This window comes from Scomber scombrus, chromosome 15 (assembly GCF_963691925.1).
Source record: "Scomber scombrus chromosome 15, fScoSco1.1, whole genome shotgun sequence".
Classification (NCBI taxonomy): domain Eukaryota; kingdom Metazoa; phylum Chordata; class Actinopteri; order Scombriformes; family Scombridae; genus Scomber; species Scomber scombrus.
The window spans coordinates 14,226,152-14,250,001 of NC_084984.1; the positions used below are offsets into that span (position 1 = coordinate 14,226,152).

Consider the following 23,850-nt stretch of genomic DNA (forward strand, 5'->3'; position numbering starts at 1 on the left):
TCGTCTTCATCAAGGCTGCAGACTGTGATATTTAAAATTTAAAGAGGCATGTGAGAGAGGCACTTACACACTGAAGATTAAACACATTTATTTTTATACTTTTTATACTGCATAAACTAGTAGAATAAAAACTCTACTGCTTTAAAACATCAGCATTGTTTTGCAAGATGAATAGCTGTGATTTAAAGTAGTAAATATGCCAAAAAAAAACAGGAAAAACAGGTCTGATACTTTGACAGTAACGTGGATCGAGAAGAATAATCACTATAAAGATTATTAAGTTGAATTATCGATCACTTTAGTGGCTTCTCCAGCTTCCATAAAAACATATTTTGGCAGCAGGTCTGTGATTGATTGTTTGTCTGAAACAGTTTTTCGATGCGAGGTAAAAATATTCCATCTTTTTCACAGCGTGTTTTCATCTCGCTCTGTTGTTGTGTTTGTGGTGGATCTCCATCCCGACGTGAAGGTTTATTTATAGACACTTTGTGTGTGTTTGTGTGTGTGTGTGTGTGTGTGTGTGTGTGTGTGTGTGTGTGTGTGTGTGTGTGTGTGAGTGAAAGTATGCACGTGTGTTTTCGAGTCTTTACATCATCCTTCCCCCCTCCCCCCTTACTGAGTCATCAGTGCCCCAAGCTGTGATGTCAGAGCTCCAGATGGATTTAATTGGCTGAATTACAGTCATCAATATATAGCTTCCTGTAGACGGAAATGATAGTTTTAAACCTAAAAATCTACTGTTTCTACATGGAGGGTTCATGTTAAATACCTCTAATAATGACACACATGACCTGGTTAGATGTTACCCCCCCCCCCCCCCCCCCCCCTACACACACACACACACAGACACACACACACACCCTCCACCTCCATCCTGTCTCATAACAACAATGTGTTCCTCCATGCTTTCCGAGGCGTGTCCTTCCTCAGTGTGCCGCTGTTATGTAATCGCTCCGTCTCTCCTCCTAGGACCGCCTGGCTATGACATCACCAGTGTGTGTGTGTGTTAAACTGTGTGTGTGCGTTTGTGTGGAATCAATGTGGCTTTGTGGCGTCTGAAAGAAACATCTGTTCTCACCACCGCTCAGATGTGTGTTTCTGTATTTGTTGTTACTGTTTGTCAAATCCTGGTTGTTGTTATTGGTTTTCTTGAAGGTGCCGAATTTTTCCTTGATGATCTTCCTTCCTTCCTTTCATTCCTTCCTTCTTTCCTTCCTTCCTCCCTTCCTTCTTCATTCCTCCCTCCCTTCCTTCCTTCTTCCCTCCCTCCTTTCCTTCCTTCTTCCTCCCTTCTTTCCTTCCTTCCTTCCTTTCCTTCCTCCCTTCCTTCTTTTCTTTCCACCCTTCCTTCCTTCCTCCTTTCCTTCCTCCCTCCTTTCCTTCCTTCTTCCTCCCTCCTTTCCTTCCTTCCTCCCTCCTTTCCTTCCTCCCTCCTTTCCTTCCTTCTTCCTCCCTCCTTTCCTTCCTTCTTCCTCCCTCTCATCCTCCCTTCCTTGACTCGAGGACAACAGGAGGGTTAAACAGTTATTATTGTACAATAAGGAGACAGCAGACAGAATGACATCAGCTCATCTCAACGAGTAAAGAATCTAAACTATTAAAATTTCTAAAACAACAAAGAAATTATCTGTATTTGGTCAAACATATCAACCTAAATCATTTTACCCAATAGAAAATGACCACGGAGCTGAATATATATGAATATGCACATCTTACAATGATCATACAACCTCAACACAAGAGCATCCTGTCATAAATGATTTATTGACATTTCAATAGGATCCACATCCCCAAGACTCTGAGCTATTACGCAACGAGCCTCCTAAAGATAACAAAACACACATTACACAAGACACACAGTGATGAGGCAAAAGCAGCAATCCTAAATCCACAATCTTAGATTAAAACGATCAAACCAATTTTTGGCAACTTTTTACACTTTAACTGCACAAACTTTATTTATTTAAATGATAATCAGCCTTCATTTCTTTACAGAAACATGTTAAGTAAAAGAAAAAAATCTTACAGGCTTACAGACCCCTAAAAATATAACAGCGTAGATTTTCTTGTACCTGTCATGAATATTAAATGCTTAGTGCATATCGGCCATCAGCAGTCTGAATCCTTTGCCCTCTATGCAGCTAACAGGCAGCATATCCTTTGCAATCATGTTGGCAACGGGAGACGTAACATTAGTTTTCTCACTGCGGCTTTTGTCACACTTTCGAGGAGCTGTTACAAATGTTGACACTAGTTAGTAACGATCAAGTCAAAGTAGCCGTAGGCGGGAGTAAAAGTTCACTCAGGGGACAGAATATAAAAGCAACACAAACACAATTAAAAGTGTTAAATTGGAAAAATAAATTAAGCTAAAATCGAGTAAAGACAGATAAAAACATGACAATAAAAATAAGGTGGAGGTGGTTTACAGAAATTTAGACATTCTCATATTGGGTTTAAGTGAAAAATGTTCTTCAGTAGATGTTAATGAAGCTTTGACTCTCGACTACACAGCTCTTGGTTAAAGTCTTTCAATTAAAAAAAACATGATATCGGGATATGAGAATAGATATCGTCTCAGAATTTGGATATCGTAATATCGTGATACAGCTGAAGTGTTTCCTGGTTTTAAAGGCGGCAATACAGTAATTTTCTTAACTTACCAAAACTGTTCTAGCTGTTCTATTATTTGCCTTTTACCCACTTTGTCATTATATCCAAATTACTGATGATTATTTATTAAAAATCTAATTTTGAATGATTTTAAACACAAGAAAATGCGTCTCAAGTCCATAAGACGCATTATAGCCTGATAGATACAGACTTTTTTAGGCTGATTTTGATATTTGAAAGTTTACAAATGCTGACAATAATATATATACTGTCACAGCCTACAATATCAGGCGTAGAGAAATATTGTGTATAATGTATGATAATGTATTCTCTCGGATTCCACCTCATATCAAAGTTGTATCCAAGAGTCCAAAAACCTAATTCATGCAGATTTAAGATTTTTTTTCATTAGTTTTTATATAAATGGCTGAAAAAACACCACTTTTTCTAGGTTTAGTTGTGTTTGGTGGAACATGGATCATAAACTTGCAACAATATATAGCATGAAATGACCTGTAAAACAAGTAAAAGTGATGAAGCAGGTTAATTTGAGTCTGTTTATTTCTTATAAAGAATACCAGCGATGGAGGTTTAGGTAGGTGGAGTTTGGGAGTTTCATTTAGTTTCATTTGGAGGAGAGAAGATAAGATAAGATATTCCTTTATTAGTCCCACAGTGGGGAAATTTACATTATTGCAGCAGCAGCAAAATGGATATCAAATAATAGAAGAGTGTCAATAGAAAAAAGAACAATACATAATAAGTCAGTAGAAAACAATAAAAACAATATGACAGAACCACGTTTTTACAGTGCAGTTCCCATTTAACTCAGCCTCCTCCCTGTTTGTCGGAGGGCAGGATGCTACAGAGGCATTAAATGTAATTATACAGCAGGCAGCTAAATATTTTACCCAGATGGTGCTCAGACTGAGCTATTAGTCACACATGGCTTCAGAGTTCTTCCTTTGACACAAATCCTAAGAATGACCCACATGGAGATAAACTCCTGCAAATCATTTGGTTCCAGCGTCCAAAAATATCCACATCCATAAATTCCCAGACAGCGCCCGTCTCTGCTGCAGTCTCTCGGTTTATATTGAATCACATACACAGATTACTGTATCAGCTGTATAATATCTTGATGGCATTTTCCATCCGTAGATGTAGGCGTACTTTATACAGACCACACTTTGGGTTTTACAGTCATTAAATCCTTTTAAATAGGAGAGTAAGCTGCAGAAATGGACGCTGGTCCATTTCTGCAGCTTACTCTCCTTTTGGCTTTTTGAATGATGAGAATTACACTGTAGATTAGCAATCCTCACATTTCACTGCTGTGGATAAATTTGTTGTTAAAGTTGAATCAACTCTGTCTTTTAAGGGTCTTATTCTGCACATTTACAGCTTTATATTTTATATTCTGGGGCTCTACTGGAGTATGTTTGCATGATTTCCAGTTTAAAAAAGCTCCTTATTTATCTTCTACTGGTCCTGAAACAGGCCGTTTTAGCTCCTGTCTCTTTAAGGACCCGCCTCCTCCTGATGAGCCTACTCTCTTGTGATTGGTCAGTTTGTGGCTGACTTTGAAGCTACGTCAATAAACCATAAAACACACTATAGTTGTCAGATTAACCTGAAATGTCAACTTCTCAAATTCATCCTTTGATGTTCGAGCTGAAATTTGATTTGAAATATGAGAGTGAACAATTCAATCGACACATGAAAAAAACCGTAGCAACTGCCTTAGCAACCAAAGCTACGAAACAGGTTATGGGCATGTGCAACGATCCAACGACAACCAGAAAAAGCATAAAGATGAGATAAGATATTCCTTTATTAGTACCGTAGGGAAGTTTAAAAAAGAAGACGTAACATGATTTTTAACGTGATTTTATACAGTTATAATATCGGTAGTTTATGTAAAATATGGTCAAAGTTGCAAAACTTGAGGTGAACGTCTTTAAAAATGCTGCCTGCAAGTCAAAAGTCAGCTTTGTTTACTTCTTCCTTGTGATTACGTCACATTGATCGGACATTTGTTGCTACGGTTTCTCCATGTTTTGTTCACGTTGTCCACTGTCATATTTCAGATCGGATTTAGGCTCAAACACTTAGGGATGTATTTGAACTTTATTTTTACGATTAACACGAGAAAAAGAAAGTTAAATCCGACCACTACAATTTGTTTACGTAGCCTCTGGAGCCGGAGGAAGCTGCGTGAAGCTGACCAATCAGAAAAGAGTGGGCTTTCTTAAAGAGACAGGAGCTAAAACGGTTTGTTTCAGACAACGGTTTGTTTCAGGCTGAACTGAGGGGCTGCATAAAGGACCAGTATTAGATAAATAAGGAGGTTTTTTAAAACTGTAAATCATGCAGAAAAATTACTGTCGAGCCCAAAAAGCTGGAAATGTGTATCAAACATCTCCTTTAATCAAAAACATCCGTTAACTATCAGATTTTTGTATTTCAGCAGCAAGAAAATACTGTCATGGCTTCAGTTCACTTACTTGCTTATAGCCAGAGCACAGTTCAATCAGCTTAGCACAAAGACAGGAAGCAAGGGGGAGAAAGCTAAGTAACCTAACCATCTCCTGGCTTTAGCTTCATATTTACTGTACAGATATACTCGGCAAGAACGCAAATTTTAAACAAACTAATCCTTCTTTCTGGAAAATGTAACTAATGTGAGTTCTTAACTGTGAAATCCTGTACCAGAATATAAATATAGAGCTGGAAATGTGCATGATACTTCCTTTTTTTAACAGATGTGAACACAGTTAACCTCTGGCATCACACCAGATTTAAGTACGTAGAAGCTGATCGTGATATCAGAGACTTGACTGCTCTGTATTCTTTTGTCTCTCTCTTCTTTTCTGCCTTTCAGTGAGGAGCTGAAACTGGCCTCCCAGAAGTCTCAGCATCTCGAGGAGGTACTGTTGACCAAAGTTTTCATATTATGTAAACGATTGCTTTCATCCTGTTATAGATCAGAGGTTTTTGTTCGGGGGGCCAGAAACGGAGATTTGATTAATGGGTTTTGGCATCGTGAGGATTGACTTCCTGCTGTGAGCGAAGTCTTAAAGCTCAGACGGGTTTAGCTTCTATTTAAATGCCTCTATATTTGTGTGTGTGTTTGCCTCTCAGCACAATGAGGACTCGAACAGCCAACAGACAGACATGAAAACCAGGTAAGAAACTCAACATGTTCATTATACATACTGTATATTCTCTTTTTAACATGTGATGATGCACGTTAGCTTTGATTTAATCGTATCCTTTGCATCTTTACTTTAATGTCAAAGTTTAACTTTAATTAGTACCCACTCAATGCATTAGACATTATGTAATATATCTTGTAGAATACCTTAATATGTGTGATTTAATTAATAATCATAGATACCAACACATGAGTCATTACTAGTTTATTTCTTATGTAAATTTGTGTTGGTGTGATGTTGCTAAAAAGTAAATGACAGAAAGTGAAAATACGTTAAAATCTACTTTTATGTGTGAAGGCTGCTCGTTGTATTTAAAGCTGCAATGATTAGATGATTCATTGATTGACAGACAATTAATCTGCATCTATTTTGGCTGTTGATTAATCATTTTATTTCATTTTTTTAAGCAAAAATGCCCCAAATTCTCCCTAAAAGATTTCATGCTTTTCTTTGTAATATATGAAAGTAAACTGAGTATTTTTAGGGTTTTCAACTGCTGATAGGATAAAACAAACTATTTAAACACATTAATTTGGTCTGAGGGTAATTACTACAGACTATTTCATTACTATTTATCTATAGATGAGAGGTTTTTCCAAGTCTACTAAGATTGAGACTATATTTGTTTAAATATTTTTAGCAAATTGGCACCATTAAAAGTATGCAGACTTACCTTCTTAGCACTTGTTGTTAGCGTTGTGCCCATGTGGTCGTGTCTCATACAGAGAATTATCAGAGACTCTGCAGCTCCTCTCGGCTTTACCAAGCTTTATAGTGAGTTTCAGCTCATTGTTTAGCTGTCCGGCTACAACTTTACTGTTTTGGTTCACTCTCAGCGCTCTCATAGCGTCATTTTTAGAGAAAAAGCAAACAGACACAGTTAGCTGTAGACTAGCTGGTGAACAAAGTGGAGCATTTAGCAGCTGAAGAGCCAGATATTTCCCTCAGGAGTTGGTAGAGAGTAAAAGCAGAGGTAAAAGAGAGTGAATATTGGACTTTACATTCAGCAGGTGGACAGAAACACAACTCCACATGAATGATAATGTTGATCAGTAGCTGCTGGATGTGGAAATAAAGTTCAACATATCAACTTTAAGAGATGATGATATATGGTTTGACTCAATCTCCAAAAAACGATCCTACATTTCAATCAATAACATACTTTAATTTCACTCTGTTGAAACCAAGCAGACAAAAAAATCACTTAATACAGGTTGTAAAGTGATGTGATTCTTAGGCAGCTTCTTGAGTTATGTGTTGTCTGTTTTCTTATTATTATATCATTTCTAAGTGGATTTACACATTTATTTATGATGGATTTTAGAGATAGTGATATCCTCAGGAAGAGTTAAATCCTCCTGAATCTAGAGGTATGTTTATCATGTCTAACTGAATTATGACACTGAGAAGAAGTTGATGAATTTTGATGCAAATTGTGAATTTCTTATCCCAATTGCAGATATCAGGTGTCAAGTATTTTAGTTTAATCGTGAACCTTTACTGTGTCTAATTCACTGCTGCAGCTCCACCTGCTCCTCATGTCAATAAGCAGCTAAATCAGCGACTAAACTACTTAAACTAACTTCCTAACGTTGTTTTTAGAGCGCTCACACTTTGCAAACCTCCTCAACTTTCTAGATAAAGACGATTAATGGAGAAAATAATCACAGGTTTAATCAATAAATAAAATTAATCTTGCATATAATTAACAGTATTCCATATATTAACAATAACAAGTGACAGAAATCACATCTAATTAGACAAATGTGCTTTTTTAAATGTGGTTTTCTTTCTTTCCTTCTTCCTTTTTTTGACCTTTGTGTCGTCCTCCCGGGTCAAATTGATCCCGTCTGTTTTGACTGTTCCTTCTTTCCTCCCTTCCTTCCTTGCTTCTGTCCTTCCTCCCCTCCTCCTTCTCTCTTTATTTCCTTCCTCTCTCTTTCCTCCCTTCCTTCCTTCCGTCTGTCCTTACTCCCTCCCTCCTTCTCTCTTTCTTTCCTTCCTTTCTCTTTCCTCCCTTCCTTCTTTTCTTCCTCCATCCCCTTTTCTTCCATGCTTCTGTCCTTCTTTTTCTTCCTCCGTTCCTTCTTTCCTCCCTCCCTCCTTCTCTCTTTCTTTCCTCCCCCCTACCTTCCCCCTTCCTTCTTTCCTCTATCCTTCTTTCCTTCCTTCCTCCCTTCCTCTATTCCTTTCTCCCTCCCTCCCTCCTACCTTACTTCCTTCCTTCTTTCCTCTGTCCTTCCTCCCTTTCCTTCCTCCCTTCTTTCTTTCCTTTCCTCCCTCCTTTCCTTCCTTCCTTCCTTCCCTCCTTCCTTCCCTCCTTCTTCCTTCCTCCCCCCTTTCCCTTCCTTCTTCCTTCCTCCCTTCCTTCCTTCCTCCCTCATTTCCTTCCTTCTTCTTCCCTTCCTTCCTCTTTTCCTTCCTTCCTTCCTTGACTCAAGGACAACAGGAGGGTTAATTAAGTGTAGTTGGATTTGGTACAAAAAGATGACAAATTGGAAAGAAATAGAGACACTGATGTGAACAAAGTATACAAAAACATCAACACAATAAATACATAACAAACAGTGAGACTTAAAAAAGGGGTTCAGAGTATTTTTAGACCTCTCTAAGTCTCCTATAGTGAACCTTTTGATTTATCCGTCGGGTACCTGTGGTCTCTGCCAGCGGGAGCAGAGACTCTGAGTCGTCTCTCACGTCTCAGCTTGGTAATCAGAGGTTTTAATTCGTCCCAACACGTCCGTAGAGCAGAGAAGAGCAGACTGCTGGAGCTGAGAGTGAATGCTTAATAAAGTTTGGATGATAGACGGCAGCTGGAGGATCAAAGATGAAGTGTGTGTGTGTGTGTGTGTGTGTGTGTGTGTGTGTGTGTGTGTGTGTGTGTGTGTGTGTGTGTGTGTGTGATGTAAGATCGAAGTGACAGAAGTGAAGGGATGAGACAATTAGAGCAGAAATAATAGATGTAAAAATGGAGAGAGAGAGAGAGAGAGAAAGGTGAAAAACAAGAGAAAACATGCAGGAGATGTGATTCAGTGAAACAACCTGCTTCACATTTCACATCCAGTTTTTATTTATTTATCAAGACGGTCGAAACAGACACGTTAACGAGGTGTCAGCTGGGTGTCGCTCGTCTGTTATAATTGATTTTTAAAGGCAGCAGCTCAGATTTATGGGTTGTGAATTTAAATCAAATCATTGTTTTATCATCTGGTTTATAGAGATGTTAAATTCAGCATCAATTATGTATTAAAAAAATGATCCTGAAGGTGGAAGAAATGTATTAAAGTTTGAGCTTCTTCTGCCAGACAAATCAAATAAAAAAGAGATAAGATAAGATATTCCTTTATTATTATCTCACTTGGGGGACATTTTACATTATTGCAGCAGCTTCTGAATGAAGCAATAATACCAAAAAAAACACAAACATTAAAAACAAATACAAATAAAGCAAACAAAGAGATTATAAATAAAATATAGTTCTTAGTTTGAAACATTTTCCTTTGATTCCTGTTCAAAATTATCGTCTTTTAAGTTATTATTATATGATTATTATAATTATTTTATCAAGCAGAAGAGCTCTGAGTGTCTGCAGGCGATCCTCTAACACTCTGCAGCCTAAACAATCATAAACGTTGTCCCCATTTCTTATTAGAGGTCTAATTTTGTAGTATTTTATGTTTTATAGATTACTGTTTTATCTGAATTAAATACAAAGTGAACATACTTAACAATTGTAAACCTAACAGGAAGCAACCAAATACTACTGCAGCTACAGACTCTCAAGTAAACTTCACAAGGAGACTAAAAAAGTGATTTTTCCAGGAACTTACAGTTATTTTTTTGTTCTGTTAGCACTTTTATCATCTTCTTTTCCAGATAGCATACTAACAAAACTTTAAATAATGGCTCAAATATCCCTAAAATCAAACGTGGGGCCTTGTTTTGGTGAAGGTGTGGCGCTCCTCTCTGGTTCTGTGTATTCTGGATGCGGGCCAGTTCTGGTTTATCTGGTTTTTCTTGGCTCGCTCGTGACCCAGATCTGTAAAAACAGGAGCGGACCAACCAAGTGCCGTTATATTCTACTCCAGTATGTGGGCTGGATGAAAGGGCCGAAAGCGCCGGATGTGGGCCGGTTAGAGATTCTGCTATCTGGGGTTTATTTTCTCATCTGTCGTCTGGAGAGTCAACGGAAACTAGTGAGAGATTTTATTGAGTAAATCAAACTAAAACTGTGTCGAAAGGTTTGGAAATGTTACAGATTACCAGTTACTCTATTTAAAATGTAATAAGTAATGTAACTATTTCAATGACTTCATCAAAGTAATGTAACTTATAACATTTGATGACTTTTCTAATGTTGTAACCAATGTTTTCAGCTGTTAGGGTAAGTGTTCCCATTAAGCACCAAAATCTAAGTGCAGCTGTTTTTCATGGATACTGACATGATTTATAAGGGAGATCATTTCTTATAAAGCAACATTTATCTCTCATTTGAAAATGTATTCATTAGTTCATGTAGATTTAGGTATATAAAATAAAGATATTTGATGAATAAAGTGGGTTTAATTGGTACTGTGACTCCATTTAAACATGTTAAATATTAAAAAATGAGAAAAAAACCCTCCTGAGTAAAATCTTAAAGGTCTGACTTTAGACTCTAGACTTTAGATGTAACCTCCTTTGTAATCATCAACATTTTCATCAGTAACTAACGGATTACAGTTACATTTATTTTCTAATTAAATTACGTTACATGTAACTAGTTACTCCTCAACACTGTAGATTAAAAGTATGAAGTTGTATGAATTGGAAATAATCAAGTAAAGTATAAGTACCTCAAAATTGCACTTAAGTTCAGTATTTGAGTGATTATACTCAGTTACTGCATGTGTAATCCTACCTGTGTTAAGTGTTGATGACAAAAATTAAGATTTTTTTTAGAGGTGAAGCCCCCTCGGTGGAAATTTGATCCTTTGAGTAAGAGAATGATTGAAGATGTCGAGGTCTTAATGTCAAAGATAAAAGCTAAAATTCATCTTCCTGTCCATTATTTCTTCATCTTAACAGCATCTTTGAGTTTGGTGCAGTTTGACATTCAGTTTTCTCTCTTTCTCTCATTATTTCTTACAGAGAAATCGTCTCTAATCAGGAATCGGACTTCCAGAAATCCACTGGAGCCTTAATCTCAGACAAAGATCGGGAACTGGAAACTCTAAGGAATGAGGTACCCACACTTGGCTGTCATCCTGTCTCTGTTATTCCTTTTATCGGAGTAATCTGAGCTGCTGTGAGGGATTTATCTGTTTTGTCTCCCGTCGCTGCAGATCGCGGTGCTGCGAGGAGAAAACGCCATGGCCAAGACGCTGCAGACGGCCGTGGAGACGCTGGAAAGAGACAAAGCCCAGCTGCAGAGTCGAGTTCACAGCCTGGAGCAAAGGCTCATGGGAACAGAGACGTTGGAGGGAGGAGACAGGGAAGCGCCTCGCTCAGGTGAGGCGGAGACGGTTAGTCGAGCTTCCACATTTAGTTTCCTGTTGAGCTGTTTTCTGATTGGCTGTTTGTTTGTTTTTTGGCTCCTGCAGGCGACGTGGCTCTGGAGCAGCTGAGGGAGGAGAAGGAGTTTGCAGAAGGGCAGGTGAGACTGTCAGGATGCTTCTTTATCTTTAACCATCACAGACTGTTCATATTCTACAGCAGGAGGGTCAAACTCATCTACATTCAAGGGCCACAAACAAAACAATCTGATCTGATGTGATCATTAAAAAGAGGGAAGGAAGGAAGAAAAAGAAGGAAAGAAGGAAAAGAAACAGGTAGGAAGGACAGATGGAATGAAGGAAGAAGAAGATAGGAAGGAAAGATGTCAGGAAAGAAGGAGGGAAGAAAGGAAGGAAGGAGAAGAAGACAAGAAGGAAAGACTTAAGGAAAGAAGGAGGGAAGAAAGGAAGGAATGAGGGAAGGAAGGAAAGAAAGAAAAGAATGTAGGAAAGATGGAGGGAGGGAAAGAGGGAAAAAAGGAACAAAGGGGGGAAGGAAGTAAGGGCAGACAGACAAATGAGGGAAGGAAATGATTCAATGATTTAAATGTTTTTTACTGAAAGTGAAAATTACACGGCTTAAAAACTAGGGCCGGGACTTTAACGCGTTAATTAAGATTAATTAATTACACAATAATTACCGCGTTAAAAAAATTGACGCACTCACTGGATGAGTTTCAGGCGGACCGATTATACTGGAGCACCAACTAGCGTAGTTCAGACAACAACAAACCACAGTGAACATGATGTAGCTGATGAGACCGCTTTGGTTGGCCCCGTGGATGGAAGTGTCGATAAGAGCATGGTTGTGTGCAAGCTATGCAACAAGGAATTCGCATATCACCGCAGCACATTGAGCCTCAAGTATCACCTCAATGCAAAACATATAGCAGCTAGCATGGAAGCTAGTGTGGTAGCTAGCTAATTTCTGAAATGTACTATATTTCTAAATATGCTATTGCTACACTTAATGGCAAAAATTGCACTGGTCTGTTGGACTTGAACAAAAATAAACAATATTTTTGTTGCTTAAGCTTATGTATTCAGTCATTATTCAATGGTATACTAAAAATCCATGTGAAAAAAAATACTTCTCACTGTTCTCAGGTCAAATATTTATATGCTATTAAAATGTGATTAATTTCGATTAATTAATTACAAAGCCTCTAATTAATTAGATAAAAAAAAATTTAATCGAGTCCCGGCCCTATTAAAAACACAATATCAGATGATTTACCAGTAAAAATTGGAAGCATAAAAACATACAATAAAAAAATAAAAATCCAATTATAACAAATATAAAACAAAGTACCGAAAAAGAGAAAGAAAAAAAAAAAACTACACTAAAAATAGAGCATGAAATATGAGAGTGCAGCATAAAATAATGATTTGCATTAAAATCATTAAAAATGACATAGAGTGCAAATGAAAGATTAAAATTGTGCTTTTAAAAAGAGCTGTGGGGTTTATTGTATAACCATTAGAGCCATCAGTCTTCACTGTTACATCATAAAAAGAAATCCTCATAACTACTATCTTATCTGATGATGATGATGTTGTCTGATCCTCTTCATCAGATCAACTTCCTGAACAGCGTGATCGTCGACCTGCAGCGGAAGAACGAGGAGCTGAAGATCAAACTGAAGAAACTCGCTCTGGCCGAGTTCAACGGCAACGACGGGACGGATGAGTAAGAAATAAATGAAATAATAGAAATATATATATAACAATATATAAAGCAGCTTGATCAATGGAAGATTAATCATCAGCTGTTTTATATAATTTATTAATCATTTAAATGACATTTCAAGCAAAAAATGACAAAGACTTTACATCATTTTAAATAAGAAAGCTTCAGATTTGGACTAAATTTGTCATCTTGAAGCATTTTTCTCACATTTTTGACACATTATTCACCAAATGATGAATTGATAATGAATAATAATAATAATTGTTACTTACAGCCCTCCTCACAACATCAGCCCACACTTTCAAATTAGTTTTTAACTTTCGACATCAACTTCAAGAAGACTTAACAACAGATGATTGACGTCTCTCTCTCTCTCTCTCTCTCTCTCTCTCTCTCTCTCTCTCTCTCTCTCTCTCTGTGTTGAACTCGTCCTACGCCAGATTCAATAAATGTACCAATTACTCGGCTGTCAAGACCAAAGTTTCTAAAACTCTCCACCAAAAAGAAAAAAAAAAGTTCTGATTTAAAAGCAGCAACGTTAAACCACGTCCAAAAACGTAAAGCCTTTCATTAATGCTGGCACACTTTTATTTTCTGACATGTTTTATCTGCTTTAATATTATTATCGCTTTTATTTTAATGTTACTGTCACATATTTTATTCTATTTTATTGCGTGGTATGTTTAATTGTCTGATTTTAATCCTGTTTCAACCATATAATGCTTATAACTTGAAAAAAACGTAATTATTCTTTTATTATTCATTTAAATTTCACCTCAACTTTATATAGAAATTAATATATTTTAGGGTTTTCTATCTTTTTACACCACAAAGTTTAATTAAACTCAATTCAGTTTGATTTCTTTATCAAATCACAACAGAAGTTTTCTTCAGACTCTGACAAGAAGTGCAATTCTTAAAGTGAAAGCACGATAATCTCCCAAACTGAAGTAAGACAAGGAACTAACAATAATGGAAGTGACAAAATCCTTTAAATAGATAGATAGATAGATACTTAGATAGATAGATAGATAGATAGGTAGAAAGATAGATACTTAGATAGATAGATAGATAGATAGATAGATAGATAGATAGATAGATAGATAGATAGATACTTAGATAGATAGATAGATAGATAGATAGATAGATAGATAGATAGATAGATAGATAGACTCCCAACAGACACATGTAACATCAGATAAAAACAAAAAAATGTAAAAGTAATTACTAAAAATACCCCAAAACTTGTACTAATAAAACAAATATAAATACTCAAAGTGTCAGAAAAAGTCTCCTGCGTATCTATAACAAATCAAAAAAGATGATATCAGTATTTTAATAATGTTATAAGGGCTGAGAGTCTAATATTCCTGAAACTCTGACAGTCTCCTTTATTCATTTATAAGCAGATATTTGCTCCTGTGCTGAAAACCAGTGAATATACACACACACACACAAAAAACAAATGATCACAGTTTAATTTATCTCAGGGTGGGTGGAGGAGTTTTAAATTAACTACTACTCATTATTCTCTTCTCCTCATCTTCATATCTTCTCAGTTTCGACAAAAGCGCCTCGAAGCGGGAAAAGAAGGCGACCCCGCGTCTCTTCTGCGACATCTGCGACTGCTTCGACCTCCACGACACGGAGGACTGTCCCACTCAGGCCCAGAGCCCCGACTCCGTACCTCACACCACCTACCACGGCAACCCGGCCGACGAGCGCCCGTACTGCGACATCTGCGAGGCCTTCGGACACGCCACCGAGTCATGCAACGATGACCAGACCTTCTAATCTAATCACTCCAAAAATCTCTTTTACCTGCACTCATCTTTCTCCTTCAACCCTTAAAAAAACACATTTCACTCCTCTTCCCATCCAGCTCCGCAATGCCTGACTAAAAATCCCACCCTCCCCCTCCCTTGCAGATTTTTCCATAATGTATTTTTATACTGTATTTATGCATATCACTGGTAGCTGGTAACTGTCCTGATCTAAAAATCCTGAAGATAAACTGTTCTGTAATGCAGAATGCTCGTCCAAATATTCTGCTTTGGTGCAATATTGATGTTTATAACACACACAAAAAAAAAAGGAAATCCGTCCTCTCTGCACTCGTTTTTTAAAATTTTATTTTAACGTATTTGTTTGTATCTTTTAAAAATAAACAATGTTTTCACGCGCGTTGTTATTCAGGGGGAGGCTTTATTAGATAATTAGCACAACAACAACAACAAACAACAAACAAAGGTGTAAAACATATTTAAGCACAGTTGAAACTGAAGGGAAAAAATGAAGCATCTTGTCCGACTCTACATTCCTGTAAAAGCTACAAACCAATCCGAGTGATACTGCCATGTAACAAACGTCGATGTTCAGTAACTTTCTTCCAGTGTATCAACCCCTTTAAAGGCTTCAGTATGCTTTAAAAAAAGAAAAGAAAGTAGTTCTGATGACGGGTAAAAGGCTAAAGATGTTTACAGTTTATCAGTTTACAAAAGCGAGGTGGACAACAAACAGGAATAATCAAGGTCTTTTTCGGAGTTCAAAGGCATTTAAAACGTTGTACACAAGCAAAATTACATTAGTAGTTGTGTGGAAATGAAAAAAAGACAACTTACTTTATCAAATCTGCATTTCTGACCAATGGCTGCATGTGAATGTTGGATTATCTGTTTCAGAAAGTTACAGAAAGTGTCAGATGTTGCCTCCTCCGATGTCCAAAAAGGGGGTTCAGGAGTTTCTGGCACAACTTCACCGACTTCCAAGGTGCACGGAGAAGGGGGAAAAGGCCCCCCCAAAAAAAGTCAAATCTCCAGCAACACTTGCAGTATAATGTTAGACCAATTCATTTCAGCTTACGGCCTTCATCAGTGTCATCATAAAAACACATTACAAGCAGCGTTTAAAAAACAGAAAAGAAATTAAAAAGGTAAAAAAAATAACCAATGATGTGCTTCCAGACATGCATCAGCCAGTAGATTATCTACCACGGTGGGTTGGGTATAATGACGCCATATTAGGTCCATAAAGCAGAGAAATAAAGCCTAAAATCTAAACTGTGTCCATTTGCCTCTCTGGGACAATGATTGGTCTGAAGTCACATGACCATATGACACAACCTACCTTGGTAGAATTAGTTATTTTTTACCTTTTTAAATGTGTGTCTACTTCACTTAAACTTATATTATATTTAAATGCTGCTTTTAATGTGTTTTATAATGACTCTGATGAAGGCTGCAAGTGCTGCGTTGCTCTTTTAATAAAGCTGGTCTGTACTGTAAATGCTGCTGGAGCGCTTTCTTTTAAAGCATACTGAGGCCTTCACTGTTAAACTATTGAAAACTAGTAACGCTACAAACTTGACTGAAGTTCAGTTTTGACCTTGGAATTTAAAAAAAATCCATTTAAAGGTTTTTCCAGAGTTTAAAAATGCATCTAAATCTTCTTCGGTGGCTTTTTTTTTGTTTGTTTTATTGAAGTGACGACATTCAGTTTACTCAAATGCGAAATATACAGTTGTTACTGAGTGTGCTGAAGAGGTTGGACACTTTTATCCCAACAATGCAAGCCTTTATGTAGCTTAAGTTTTACTCTTTACTCCACCTGCTGAGATCTGGGTAAAAAAGCTCCAGAAAAAGCTTGTAAATGAAGCTTGAAAACACAAAGAAAAGTCAGTTTACTCGTCACAGTTTGTGTCATTTTGCCAGTAAATACAGTGTTTTATGTCTTTTGTTGCTCTGGAGGAAGTCTGAAACAATAAATCAGGGCTTATGCAGCATTTTTTAAGCTTTAAGATATTTTTGTGATTTATTATTTAATAGAAATTGTTTTTTTTAATTTTTTTTTTTACATATAACAAATATAACAGTAGTTTAACAGTATACTAATCAACCTCTATGTTTGGATACGTGTGTGTGACGTATTATGCATTAAAGAGATTTACATAAAGTGACTATACAACACTTCAGGGTCCATTTAGTAGCTGTTCTGGAGCTTTCACTCACAATTACACAATCTTCCTCAGTAGATAGAGTTGCTCAGTTGTCACGAATTAGATTTTTTTGAAGCATTTTAATCCACATTGGTGCAAAAATTGAGATTTAAAGTTAAACTCCAATTCTACGAAAACTGAGCAACTTGACTGAAATCTCCAGAAAGCTACTAAAAAGATCTCGTGTTGAAATTGCTCTATTAATTACTGTTTCCAAGGTCTCAAATGAACTTTAAATTTTCTTTCCATCCGTCATCATACAGGTTAATATCCTGGAACAATGCCTCTTAAAGTAACTGACACTTTGTTGTAGTTAATGAATGAAGTTGTTGCATTTTGTTATTTATTGTCTGATTTGTCGCTAACCGATTAAATATTCCTACAGAGAAATAAGCTAGCACTGATTTAAAGTGTATAGTCTGTAGTAGGACTACTGTAGTTATATAGGTTGGGCTTTTAAAAAAAAAAAAAGCAAGAAAAATGCATCTGCCTCACGTTATAGGAAATGAACTTGCCCAGATGAAACTATCGAAGCCTCGACTAACTTACTTAATTTTTGTTTTGTTTTTTGCACTGTCCACTTTAAAAATTCAAGAAATAAAAACGTTATCTAACTTTATGTCTCTAAACTAAAAGTTATTTTATCACGACGGTACAGTGCAGATGATTGAGTGTGCTGTCCCGTTTCATACTGCCCTCTTTAAAGCTAAAAGGTGACGTTTTGGGAAAAATACGGTAACGAACTTTCTAGTGGAGTTTTAGCACTTAGACGAGGAGATTAATACCACTCTCATATCGCTTAAAGAGTAAGTATCATGCACAATTCCAGCTCTATATTTATATTCTGGAGCTCTACTAGAATATCTTCACATGATTCACAGTTAAAAACTGTCTAATAACAGGCCGTTTTAGCTCCTGTCTCTTTAAGAACCCCCCCTCCTGATGAGCCCACTCTGCTCTGATTGGTCAGCTTCAGAAGGCTTCCTCTGACTCTAAAAGCTATGTAAACAAAATATATTATCAGGATTTCGCGTCTTATTCTCCTTTAAACTCAAAATGCCAACTTTTTAAATACATGTGTACATGTCTGAGCTTGAATCCAATCCGAAATATATGAGCGTGGTTAACGTTAGTAAACAACTTTAGCAACAACTTTAGCAACAACGTTAGCGTCCAGCGCTACAGAACAAATTGGGCCGACGTAAAAAAAAATCACAAAAAACAATAACATGGCCCCTTTAACGTTAGCTTAGCACAAAGTCTAGAAAATGGTTATAGCTAGCCAACTATTAAAACGGCAAATTATGTTTCCATTTTTGTACGAAATAAACAACACAAGATATAATATGTTTATAAATCAGCTTTCTAGATGCTTGTAGGAGGCAGCTAACTTGCTTAATATGAAACTACTATCAATTCCCCTCATCTAAGCTAACGTTAACTCTCCACTAGAACTAGCGAAATTACGTGTTTCCTAAAAAAAAAAAAAGTCGACCCTTTTTCCTCTTTTAAGATTAAACGTGTATATCGACATGTGTTTGACCCGATCATGTTCTGAAGCACAAATTGTTTGGATCATATTGAATCTTCCAGTGTAACAGTGTGTATATATATATAATATTATATAACACATGACGTGACTAACCGCTCACACTCATCTTTTTGTAAATACTAAATCAGGAGCGTCTTCTTCTGATAGACGTGTACACATTGCCATGGGAAACAAAATAAAGCTTTTATGTGTACTACATTTTTATTTTTCTGCCCTGTTGATAAATAAGATTGACAATTAAAAATAAAAAAAATTTAAAAAGCCTGTTTGTATAGATACTGACTTTATATATATACATAAATATATATATGTAAGTGAAGCGTCTTTAATTATTAGTGTCATGTTTTGTATGTAACAAATTTCAGGCAGCATCTATAACACCTTTTTACAGATGTTGATGTGTTGTAAATGTCACTGTTTTCTATGTACTGTATACTCCTGAGCAGTCCAATAGAAATACTAAAGAAAATAAGCGTCTCTTGTCATGTTTTGTCTTGTTTTTTATTCTCCCATAGCAGCAACTTTACTATTTTATAGGTGTACTATTGTTGGAGATCAGACTCTGGAATCTTCACCAACACTTACTTAATAAAACTCAACTAAAATAACTAGTTTAAGTGTCAAAGTTGCTCAAAAGAAATCACTGGAGAGAGTCAGAGTTCAAAGAAAATAGAGCTTTTACTCACCAACAGGAATAAAAGCCAGAGTCAGACCTTGAGATCAGACTGAAGGAACTTTTTCACACTCTTCTTCCCCTTATAATGAGAGGTTTCCTTTTGTGCTCAGCGTGGTTGGGAAGGTTATTATGGAAATGTAATAGGTTACAGATTACTAGTTACTCTATTTAAAATGTAATAAGTAATATAACTTTTTAAATTACTTAATCAAAACTAATGTAACTTATTACTTTTGATGACTTTTCTAATTTTCTAACCAATGTTTTTAGCTGTTAGGGTAAATGTTCCCATTAAGCACCAAAATCTATGTCCAGCTGTTTTTCATGGATACTGACATGATTTATAAGGGAGATCATTTCTTATAAAGCAACATTTATCTCTCATTTGAAAATGTATTCATTAGTTCATTGGTACTGTGACTCAATTTAAGCCCATGTGTCTCCAAATAAGCCCACATCATGATTTATTTACTAAATATAATAAAAATATTGATTTCAAAGAATTAAAAACAGCAATATATGTATTCAGTAACATGTTAAATATTAAAGAATGAGGAAAAAAACCATCCTGAGCAGAATCTTAAAGGTCTGACTTCAGATGTAACCTCCTTTATAATCATCAATATTTTCATCAGTAACTAACAGATTAGTTCCATTTATTTTCTAATTAAATTACATAATGCTGTTACATGTAACTAGTTATTCTAATTAAAGAGGTTTGCGTTTTATGATACAGAAGTCCATCTATGAAAGTTTACCAGGTGATTTACATCTGAGACAGACATTAAAACGCCACTTTCTAACTCGCAGGTTAAAATATAGATCAGCCGCCGCTCAACTCATTATAGTTTCATCTCCAGATCCATTTACTCCTCCTGAGTGAGAGGCTTCAGGCAGCAGGAAGGAAGAGCCTGCTCCGTTTTTCATGAACTCCAGACGAGAGTAAATCATGAGCTTTATTTTCAGGAAATTCAGTCTCTTAAAAAGGAAGGGTTAAAAAAGTCTAGAAATCATCATGAAATGCCTCAAATATCTACAGACTCCAATCTGTATGTAAGCTAGCCAACAACTTTTTTACCCATGAGTGCAGCTTCATAGTAAGACACACTTCAACCATTTATTCTCTCTTTAACTGTCACTTCAGTAAAAGAAACTATAAAGGAAGTTTTTCCATATTCAGGCTGCAATGTCTATAATTGCTCTGCTGAGATCATGAAGACATCTCAACAAAAAGAGAGGAAAACTAACATCTAAAATTAACTTTTATCAAGGAGGAATAAGTAATACATGTTAATTTAAGGATTGTAACAAGGTTATTGATTTTTGTGTGTGTGTGTGTGGATAAAAACCTTTTAAACATGGCTGCAGGGCGTCTTTAAGGAAACGTTTAATAGGATAAAACGTTGAACTTTGGTGCATTTTAAAAGCACGAATGTTGACGGGAGTACGGAGAAGATACTTTGGATTAAAAAATATGAGTTCAGATTTTAAAGATCCCCTCTAGAGATGTATATATACTCACACACGTATGTCAACACCAATGTTACTCTTGTACATAATGTTACTATTATTTTTTACATTTTACATTTTTACTATTGTTTTTATCGCTTTTGTACCTATTCATTGTTCTTTATACCTTTTTATTGATGCTCTTATATTATTCCAATTCACTTTGCTTCTGCAATAATGTAAATTGTGACTAATAAAAGGGATATTTAATCTTAATTAACACTCTAGCTAAATGAGGTTCAATGTTTCCTTCACACCGTAACAAGAAAAAAAAAAAACTCAAAACGTTTTGTGAATTTTATTAAGAAAACAAAACCATTGGACATGATAAAAACCAAGCACTACTGATGGAATAAATAAGTCAAACCAAACCATAAATCTGTACAAGATCTAAAGTGAAACAAAATGGTCCCAAGAAAAAAAAAAAAAAAAAAACATACAAGATTTTATATCTCACAGCTCTTTTTTTCTTTAGTTTTTTTTTTTTTTACACACAGTTATGAGCAAACTATAAGCAATCGGCTCGATCAGGTGAAAGCTACAACATAAGTGAGATTTATTTTAAACTGAGTGTACATAATGCTGTTTATAACTGTTAATGTCAATACAATAGCATTTTAAGTTCCAGCGCTGCTGGACTGGGAATGAGGTATATGCTAATCCATCCTCTAAACTGAGACAATTGTCATTTAAAAAAAAAAATTCTTTTCTCTCCATCCATGTGATGCTGATTCGCTTAAATCTGATCAAGTAATTCTGCGTCGTAACGAACTCCCGTAGCCCCTGTGGTATGAAGTCATTGGTTTGCAGTGATTCAATTGATTTCGATCCATATTCACAAGTAAATTGATTAATGAAACTAAATCTTACGTGTGTGTGTGTGTGTGTGTGTGTGTGTGTGTGTGAGGTTGTACATTTAGAGGTCTGAATCCGTACTGTATATAAAGTTCAAGTAAATTGCACAAAAAAATCTGCGCAAAAACCCAAAAAAAGAGCTCGATGCCTCACGTGTCTGGATTCAGTCGACAGACGAGCACCTTTAGAGGAGGATCAGAACCGATGTTTGAGCTAAGAGACTGGACCCTTCTGCTGGAGCTGCAGACACATTTGTAGGTCAGAGATAAAAGTAGTGATACACACACACAACGATTCCGGAGATGAGAAGTGATTGAAGTCACCAGACGGGGGGAAAAAACCTAAAAAAACACCCGAGCCTGCTGGTCTGCTTCTACGTTAACATCAAAGTTCCACCTGAAGCGGACCAGCAGCCAGGAAATGTGACTGGTGAGGTTTGCAGATGTTTAAAACGGACAAAAAAACAAACTTAAATGACTTCTGGGTAGTGTTCAAATTCCAGTCTCCAACTGTTTTAAAGGAGTAGTTTCACATTTTTTGGGGTAAAAGATGTTTGCTAAGATTTTTAAAATATGAAGCAGGAGCAAGTGGAAAACAGCCACTCTGGATGTGTCGAAATGTGGAAATCTAAACTAAAAAAAAGCAGCTTTAAAGTTTATAAATTAACATGATATATCTAGTTTATTTCATCCATATATGAACCACTGTTTCTATGCAGGAAGTCACTGCGTTCAGCCAAGAAATAGTCACTTTTTGTTGCTTTTAGGCTCGTTTTTTCACAGATTAACAACATATAACGTTTTAATTAGCGAGCGGTAAAAAAGGTGCTGATTTTTTTTGTCAGGTTTTTCAAGCTTTTTTAACAGAGCCAGGCTAGAGCTGTTTCCAGTCTTCACTCTGAGCTAAATGAACCGTTACCTGGCTCTGTACTGGAGAACTAAAAATCAATCAGCACAGCAGCGTCTCTACGAGCTCGCTAATTAACATGTAACGTCTTATAAAAGTAATAAATTGTGGTTTAACAGATTAATTCCTTGATGTAAAGCTTGGTTGTTGCTCAGATGAAATAAAACTAGATCAAATGTGTACATGAGTCAGCATTAAAGGTGATTTTTTTTTAACTTTTGGACAGCATCTCCTGGCTGTAGCTTCATATTATGGTATTTATCTTCTCATTTAACTCTCAGAAGGAAAAAGTGAATTTGTACCCTCTAAAAAAATGTCAAACTATCCCCTTAGATGTAATCAAACTGTTAAAATAATGGGATAAAACAAACCAAAAACAAAAATAAATGGCACCAAAAATTTTGTAATTCACATCCTGTTTGACCTAAAATGTGTGTTTTACTTAAAAAAAAAGAAAAAAGAAAATCAACTCAAGGCACACCTGCAGGACCTATTACTGTTTTTACCTGTCTGCACTACTTTAAAAATAAGAAGAGTTTTTAACCTTTGACCAGTACCATCATCTTCATCTTCATCATCATCTTCCCTCAACTAACTGACTTTAAAAAGAAAAGACAAAAAAAAGAAGAAAAAACAAATAATAAAACATGTAAATGGAGAACTTTTCATGGATAGAGAAAAAAGACTTCCAACTACAGCAGCAAATAATCTATCTGTGATCGATTGTGACGAACCTTAACAGTGCATTGACCCTCCTGAGAAATAAACCCCTAAAACTTTTTTTCTTTTTTTTCCTAAACAAATATAAAGAACATTAGTCTAAAACAGGAGGCGAATCGGGAGGATTGAAGTGACGTGGTCTCTTCTCTTAGGGGGTTCGAGGTTTGACCCCCCCCCCTTGTGGTTGCTAATCTGAGACCAGGTTAGCCTCTTGAGTATCCTGAGCTAAACCGTTAAAAAGCGGTAAAACGTTTTTTTTGTTTTTTTTTTTCTCGTAAAAGCGGTCTCAGAGCAGCGAACCGGGGTCAACCTCGCCCCCCCCCCTTAAAAAAAAAAAAAAAAAATCTGGATCCCCAGTGTTGACTCTTTTTTGTTGTTGTTGTTTTTTTGTGTGTTTTTAATAAGTCACAGATGCAGGTCAGTGTTTTTTCGGGTCTGGCCTGGTTGAAGCTGACGGCGCCCACCTCTGCCTGGTAGGTGGTGGGATGTGGGGGGGTGGGGGGGATAGAGGGGTAGAGAGGGGGTCGCAGCCCGGGTTCAGAGCTTCTCTTGGCATTAGTGAAAAAAGTGTGGAAACTGGAAG

General features: G+C 36.4%; 1 protein-coding gene across 1 annotated transcript in view; it reads left to right on the top strand.

Moving 5' to 3' along the window:
* clip1b (CAP-GLY domain containing linker protein 1b) overlaps nt 1-17,664 on the top strand; it is a 52,964-nt gene extending 35,300 nt beyond the window's left edge. The window contains exons 16-22 of the mRNA XM_062434592.1: nt 5,498-5,543; nt 5,758-5,801; nt 10,962-11,055; nt 11,156-11,321; nt 11,414-11,466; nt 12,943-13,055; nt 14,615-17,664. Of these exons, the coding sequence (XP_062290576.1) occupies nt 5,498-5,543; nt 5,758-5,801; nt 10,962-11,055; nt 11,156-11,321; nt 11,414-11,466; nt 12,943-13,055; nt 14,615-14,849 (751 nt within the window). The 3' untranslated portion in view covers nt 14,850-17,664. The remainder of the gene's footprint in view (nt 1-5,497; nt 5,544-5,757; nt 5,802-10,961; nt 11,056-11,155; nt 11,322-11,413; nt 11,467-12,942; nt 13,056-14,614) is intronic.
* The last annotated feature ends 6,186 nt before the right edge of the window (nt 17,665-23,850 follow it).